The 7,013-nt window shown below is 47.5% G+C and overlaps 1 protein-coding gene across 1 annotated transcript in view; it reads left to right on the top strand.

Moving 5' to 3' along the window:
* UNC119B (unc-119 lipid binding chaperone B) overlaps window positions 1-6,970 on the top strand; it is a 13,496-nt gene extending 6,526 nt beyond the window's left edge. Inside the window, exons 2-5 of the mRNA XM_019472254.1 lie at window positions 517-630; window positions 1,147-1,258; window positions 1,499-1,671; window positions 2,584-6,970. Of these exons, the coding sequence (XP_019327799.1) occupies window positions 517-630; window positions 1,147-1,258; window positions 1,499-1,671; window positions 2,584-2,696 (512 nt within the window). The 3' untranslated portion in view covers window positions 2,697-6,970. The remainder of the gene's footprint in view (window positions 1-516; window positions 631-1,146; window positions 1,259-1,498; window positions 1,672-2,583) is intronic.
* The last annotated feature ends 43 nt before the right edge of the window (window positions 6,971-7,013 follow it).

The following is a 7,013-nucleotide window of genomic DNA, read 5'->3' as shown; positions in this document are numbered from 1 at the left end:
CCCCCTTCGGCCGCGGCGGAGGGGGCTGCGCCGGCGGGGTCGCGGAGCCGGTCCGGTCCGCGCCCCTGGGGCGGAGGAGAGGGCGGCGGGAGCGTCGGAGCTTGAGCGACCCGGATCAGTGCTGCCAGCCGGTGCGCTGGCGCTGGAAGCGGCTGAGGAGCGTGCACGTTGGCCGGCGCTGGCTGCAGCAGCGCGGTGTCCCGCTGCCTTCAGCTTTGTTACAACTTCCAGAAAGTTTGGGGTGTTTGGGGTTTTGGGTTTTTTTGTTTTTCCTCTGGGCTGCTGATCTGTACTTTTCTGTCCCGATCCCTTCCCTTTCTTGCTCTGCTACCTGGCACCTAGCGTGCCTTTGTTTCTTCTAGCCTCAATTTTGTCCCGCTTTCATGAAGCTTCTGCAAAACAACTTGCAGTACGTATCTTAACGGGCTGGGACTAACAAAAAAACAAATTCCTTTGGTAATTGCCCAGAGATCTTTTGAAATGCTACTGTATGTTTTCTTTCTCTCTCTCTTCTAGATTATTTATGCAAACCTGAGGACAACATTTACAACATTGACTTCACCAGGTTTAAGATCCGGGACCTTGAAACTGGCACAGTGCTGTTTGAAATTGCAAAGCCATCTGCTTCAGGTGTGTCATGCTAACATTGCAGGGAGGCTAGAGAGACTCGGAGAGCTGAGAAGTTGCAATGCAGGACCCATGCAAACCAAGCAGAAAGGTCCTTCGATATGTCCTGGTGACTAAATTCCTCTCCTTTAAGCATAGGACTGTGTTTACCTCTGCTGAGAAACTTGTTGTCGTAAAAATGTGAAGCGATTATCGTGCGATGGGGGAGTACTATCAACTGCAAATCTTCCCTTGCTGGCTGGTTATGGTACAGAGTTTCTTTCATGTGCTTTGGCACTTGTGAGGGGGGATATCCTGTGAGGTTGAGGGTGGTTTCAGCTCCGGAGCCACCAAGGCTGTGCCAGCTGTCATAGCAGATCTTTTCCTTATTACTTAGTGTCAGTATGAGTTTCAGACCAACTATTAAACACCTTTATGTTCAGCGCCTAATAGCCAGCTTGTCCTGATAACACCCGCTAGCCAGTATTACCTTACGTGTACGCTATTAGCAGAATAACTCTGAGCTGGTGCATTTTCTAGAGCAAGATGATGAGGATGAAGACGACAACAGTGAACTGGACGCTAGTGCAGGCCGCTTTGTTCGTTACCAGTTCACCCCAGCATTTCTCCGTCTTCGGACTGTTGGTGCAACGTGAGTATAAGTTCACAGAAAGAAGGGAGAATCAGATGTTTACAAAGTGTCACTTGACAGTTTGTAACAAAACTGAGTCAAAGACTAGAGAGGACCCATCTTACGTTACAAATATCAAAGTGTCTCTTTCTGGAATGATCTGTTGGATTCTTGTGTAGCCTCGGGTCCAAGGCTCTGTTCTTCCCAATAGGAAGAGAGGTATGTCGTCTTAGCTGGTTTTTTCCTACTTTTTGCATACAGAGTGGAATTCACAGTGGGAGAAAAGCCAGTGTCAAACTTTCGAATGATTGAGAGACATTACTTCCGAGATCGCTTGCTGAAGAACTTTGACTTTGATTTTGGGTTCTGCATCCCCAGTAGCAGGAACACATGTGAACACATTTATGAATTCCCTCAGCTCTCAGAAGACCTTAGTAAGTATCTCCTTTTCCACACTGAGTTGTGTTTTGTTTGTGCGTGTGTGTATGCTCATTTTTTCCCCCTCTCTACTTGTGAAAGAAGTTGGGACTGGGATGGGGGGGACAGGAATAGATAGATACAGGTTCCTGGTTTAAGCTGTGTGTAATCTTGACTGAATTACAGATTTGTGCTGCAAATTCTCCTTCTTTGAAAATGAAAGCCTAAGACAACCTGTGTTGTCAAGTCACAGGCTGCAACAACTGATCAGAGTCACAGGGCTGACGTGCCTAACAGTGTAGCCCAGAAGATAACAAAACCCTGAAAAAAGGTTCTCTTGGTAGCCACGCATCTGTTTTCAGCACTTGCTTGTTAGGACTTGAGCCTCCTGCTTTGGAACAGAACTGGCTCTTCTCTGAGAGGTGTGTTTTTGAGCCTACCAAGATCTCTGCAAATATACATTGCGCAGGGTATGTTTGACCTCAGGGGGTGGATAGAGCAGGAGCACGTGGGCCCTTCTGTGGCTGCCTAGGTACGGGAGGAGGCGCAGAGTTTGTACCCCGCCTGTGTACTTGTGGGGAGTGCCTCCGCTTTTTCATTTGCGGATTGCAACCTCTCTGCTTACAGGCGTGATTGCTGCTCTGCTCTAGTGGTGGCTCTGACAGTTTCTAATGTCGTCTTGTGTGAGGTTACTCCATCCCCCTTTGTTTGCTTTTGACAGAACTTGTCCTGTAAATAGGAAGAATAGGAAGGGACAGGCTAGAGCTTTTGAAGTGTGCTCAGCAGAGCAGTTTGCTTCTCTTACTTGGGTAGAGCAGAGCGTCAGCCTGGTAAATCCAGCAGAGTGGCAGAGTCTTTTTTACTCTGACTTTGTGCTGTCCAGTGGAGTGTGGCAGGCTTTGAATGTAATTGAGCTTTCTCTTTCACAGTCCGTCTGATGGTTGAAAATCCATATGAGACCCGCTCAGACAGCTTTTACTTTGTGGACAACAAGTTGATTATGCACAACAAGGCCGACTATGCTTACAATGGAGGACAGTAATCATTCTGTGTCCACTGGATGCTGCGCTGCCGTTAACTGTTCCAGATGTCCAGGAGTGGACTGGAGTTGCCGTCTCGTGCAACAAGGCTTCTTGCCAAACCTTTTCTCCTTGCATGAGGCTGAAAACATGAAGCAAAGATGACAGCTCATGAAAGTAAAGGAAATCTCCCTGCAACACTTCTCTATCCAACGCTCAACGTATCCTGCCTCTCATTCTCTATTTCTGGTTACCTTCTGGTACCTTGGTTAGGTCATGGATCAGAGGCACTGTTAGAAAAATATTGCTGTTACAGTCTTTATAGTAGGTTGCACTTTTAGTGCTTCTGCTGTTTCACCTGTTGGGTAACTACCCTCTTTCAAGAGGTCAGATTGTTTGGGTAAGCTATTTCTTAGCAGGAAAATTTTCCCCCTTCAAGTAGCCAGTGACGCCTGAAGAGCAGATCTCTTCTTCAGTTGGATAGATCATCTCTTTAGTGCACAGTGGTTTAGTTTGTAGCATGGCTGAGATTGCTTTTTAGGGTGCATCCCAATATTCTCCAGTGGGAAAGATAAGAGACTAATTCAGCTTCTAAGCAGTGTAGGAATCTTCCTTCTGCCTCCAGGGGCCTGAGGTGCCCCTGAGAACAGTTTAATCTGTATCTTGCTGGAGATTTCACTAGAGTTACGAGAGAGGGAAAAAGGGGCTTTATTATCCGGGTTGGTCGAGTCAGTCTGATAGCATTTCTGTTTGAGCTCTTGTGAGCAAATTGTTGAATTTTGGAGCTCAGGGGTCAGCCTTAGACCAGAAGTTAATCTCACTGTATTTACCATTTCTCCCGCTTCCCTTTGTGTAGGAATTTTGGCTCCTGCTACAGAACGTATTGCTTTTTAGATCGACAGCACATTGTCAGTCTAGCTGGGGTGAAGGGGAGGTGTCAGTCTAGTGGGGCTTAGAGGAAAAAGGGAGAATGTGGAAAATCACTTGAAAAATGTGTAGGAAGCAGAGCTTCCTAGGCTTCAATCTCTGTATACTTTTAAACCTGAATGATCTGTCAGAGGTGCTGGAAGGAGAGACGGTGGTGTTACCAGCTCATTTGCTTTGTTTCAGTTGAGGAATTAGTAGCTAAAAGCTTCCTGGGTCAGATCGCTCAGTCTTATGGAGTGGGAGTCTTACAAAGTGAGAATTTATATGATTCTCTTTCTAATTGTTTGAGTTCCCATCACTGCTTTTCCTACTTAGCTGCTTATTTATGGCTTAGGAAGTTCTGCTGAGTTAGTTACTGCCAGACCAGAGGGTGTATTTCACAGCTGCGTTTGGGATCTGGCGATAGGAAATAGCATCATGCAGTGGGAAGAGGAGACCCATGTCTTCCCGGCAGCCATGCTGGAGCCCAGCTCCTGACCATGCAAAATCTCAACTAACAAAGCCCTTTTCTGCCTATTTTGCTGGCTCTCAAGACTGGCATTTTTCCTGTCCCCAGCTGGGCTGGTCAGTCGTGTCTCTTGTACGTGGGAGTTAGGTTGCATCTAGACTAGAGGCGTTTGGTAGTATTAGTTCCGCTTGTTCCTTGAGACGGTTGAAATCTAACTCCTTGGTGGATACAGTTGGTTACCTGTTGTGTTGAGAAAGATTCAGCGTAGTTTATGTTTTAGCAGGATTAAGTGGGGTGGGCATCACAGCCCGGAGCCTGTTAATGCGTAGAAAGCAATAGGAAACCACTGCCTTTACCTCGCAGATTAATGATGTTAACTTTGGCGTAGAAGATCAGCTGGCATCAGGGTAAGCAGTGAAAGTATGTGGGGTGGCAGCCATGAAAGAATCTCCAGCTCTTGGGAAGATACTTAATTATGATTAACCACAACAAATGACCTGTTCTGGGTGGAGCATGAGTCATGAGCAACCTCAACAAATGTCTTGGGAATGCGGAGGGGCAAGGTCTGCGTGGCTGAAAGATGAAGAACAATTCTGCTACCGTCGATCCCCTCCAGCATCTCCAAAGGCGCTTAGGCAATCTTGTTTAGTTATTTCAGAATTAGTTAAAGCTGCTTGTAAGGTGGAGCTGGAGATGCCTCTTGCAGTGATTGTCTTCAGAAGGCCTCGTGCCGTGCTGGTGAGGTGGGAAACATTTGTTTTGATGGAGAACAGGTAGTTACTTGTGACAAGGCAGAACTGCCTGGAAGTGTGTTTTTCGTCCTGAAGTGTTCTGAGATGCTCAGGATAGTGTCTGAAGAGCCTGCTAGTTATTCCCTGGGAAATTTTAGCATATTGAGCTGAATTTGTATGTAGTATAAATCCAGGTGCCTTTAAATGTTACTTTTATCTCATTTTCCGTACAAAGGAACCTCTTGCTTTTTTTATGAGTGTGATGATCCCCATCTGTTTTCTATGTCACTGCGTAAAGGTTCTTAAAAGGAAGATAGACTTGCCAGAGAGCAGCAGAAATTACTCTGAGAGCTGTTTGTAGTAGTCAGCGTGCAGCTCTGCACGGCCCGGGTATTTGTAGGGGTGTGGGTGCCATCTAGCCGCTGCTTTGCAGAATGCAACTAAGAGCAGGAGAGAGCACTCTGCCCAATGTAAATGAGGCATTTGATGCTTATAGGAAAGTGGATTCCTGTCTTTAGTCATTACCTCTGCCAGTAGTGATGAGGAAAAAAGCATTGGAGCAGTTGCTTTCCCATTGGTGAATGTACCAGCTATTCAGCCATAAAAAAAGGAAAACTGGAGGAAAATCGGAAGACTTGCAGGCAGCACTAGCACCCCTCAGTTTCTAGGTGAATTTGCTTGCTTTGCCAAATTAGAAGGTCTTCACCCAAAAAGCATGCTGCAGAAAAAAAGTCCCTACAAGAGGGCAACCCAGCACTGAAAAAGTTGATTGTAGTCCAGAAAGTCAGGGATTTCCAAACTCCTGTCCCCACTTCGGCCGCTTCGCTAAGGTTCCTTTTCTCTTAGATGCTTTCTATGAAGTGTCTTCTCTTTGCGGCAGGGATGATGTCTTTGGTAAACATGGTTTAACAGAGCATCTTCCTTCTGGATTGTGTGCTCTGATGCTTTAATGATGGGTCAAAGCTACTCATGCCAGTTGAGCTAGGAGGATATTCCAGTGGGATCTCATCCTTGTCAGGTGGATGGTCTGTCCTAGCCAGGTGCTGAACGCAAGGGAGATGCTTTCAGTGTCAGTTAAGGTTTGAGCAAGGGAAAAGGTATCTGTGCAGACAGCTGCTCTCAGGTCGCGTGCTGAGTTGGAAAGAGAAAAGAGAAAAGAGCTGGGATCATACTGTGTTCTGCTATAACAAAAAAAGGGACCAAACCCACAAACTCATGTTAAATGTTTCCAGTATTTGTCCTCTTAGGACCAGAACCTCTTTTTCACATTTTTGAGGCGAGTGCTTTGGATCCATGCAAGCAAGCTTCCTGGACAGCTATTTTCATGATTGACTGAGGAATACATATCGCACCTTGTGAAGGAAGGTCATCTCTTGTCGTATGGACTGGGTACTGCTGTCTCTGTCCTCCTTTTTTGGTAGGAAGTGTCTTCCTTTGTGTGTTTTCCTTAGGATTTTCAATGTCTCTTGCTGCAGAGAAGCAGCAGCAGCCTCCTCTCTGGTGCTTGAGGATGTTTATTCCGCTTATCCGAGGGTTCAGGAAGATTAAAACAAGTGTTTAGAAGGCAGAAATGAATGAAGAAGGTGGTGATGGTGAAGCAGTAAGGTCCAAACGTGGTAACTCTACTTCTCAGCTCTGTGTTCCATTACATCCTCTTCAGCTGTTTCCCAGTGTTTGCCTTCTGCCCTGCTGTCCTGTCACATCAAGCTACCGAGCCTTTGTGCTACCCTGGAGCGTGGCCCAGTATCGGGTGTAATCCTCGGACTTGAACGCTGCGCTCTCCCTGTAGCTTTATGATGAGGACAAGGCTAAGGGACGGCTGCCTGGCGGAGTCATCGCCTCTTCCTCTGCAGCAAAGGATAAAACGAACACCAGCAAACGCCATCTCCGTCTGCCTGGATCTCAGTGCTGTTACAGAACATGTATTTGTATCTCTCACAGTGTGGCCTTTGGGCTGCTGGCGCGTCGACCTCCTCCGTGCTGTCCCCTTCGGGCGCTCCTCCCGTGGCCCTTCCTGGGAGCAGGCGGTGGCGTCGGGGCCGTGGCAGCCGTGCTGGCCGTGCCCCTTCGGTCCCGGGGTGCTGGGGTTGCCGGCTCCCTCCCCGGGCCCCAGCACGGTGCCGGCGGCCCCCCCTGCCCTCCGCGGCGCGGTGCCCGGGTGACGATGTATTTGTATAAACGGTTTTTTGTCACCAGCAATACTAATAAAGAGAACTCCCATTTTCGCACAGGCG

The sequence above is a fragment of the Aptenodytes forsteri genome, unplaced genomic scaffold, assembly GCF_000699145.1.
Source record: "Aptenodytes forsteri isolate BGI_AS27 unplaced genomic scaffold, ASM69914v1 Scaffold323, whole genome shotgun sequence".
Taxonomy (NCBI): Eukaryota; Metazoa; Chordata; class Aves; order Sphenisciformes; family Spheniscidae; genus Aptenodytes; species Aptenodytes forsteri.
Note: the sequence above shows the minus strand (reverse complement) of the source record. Positions and strands in the feature narration are given on the sequence as shown.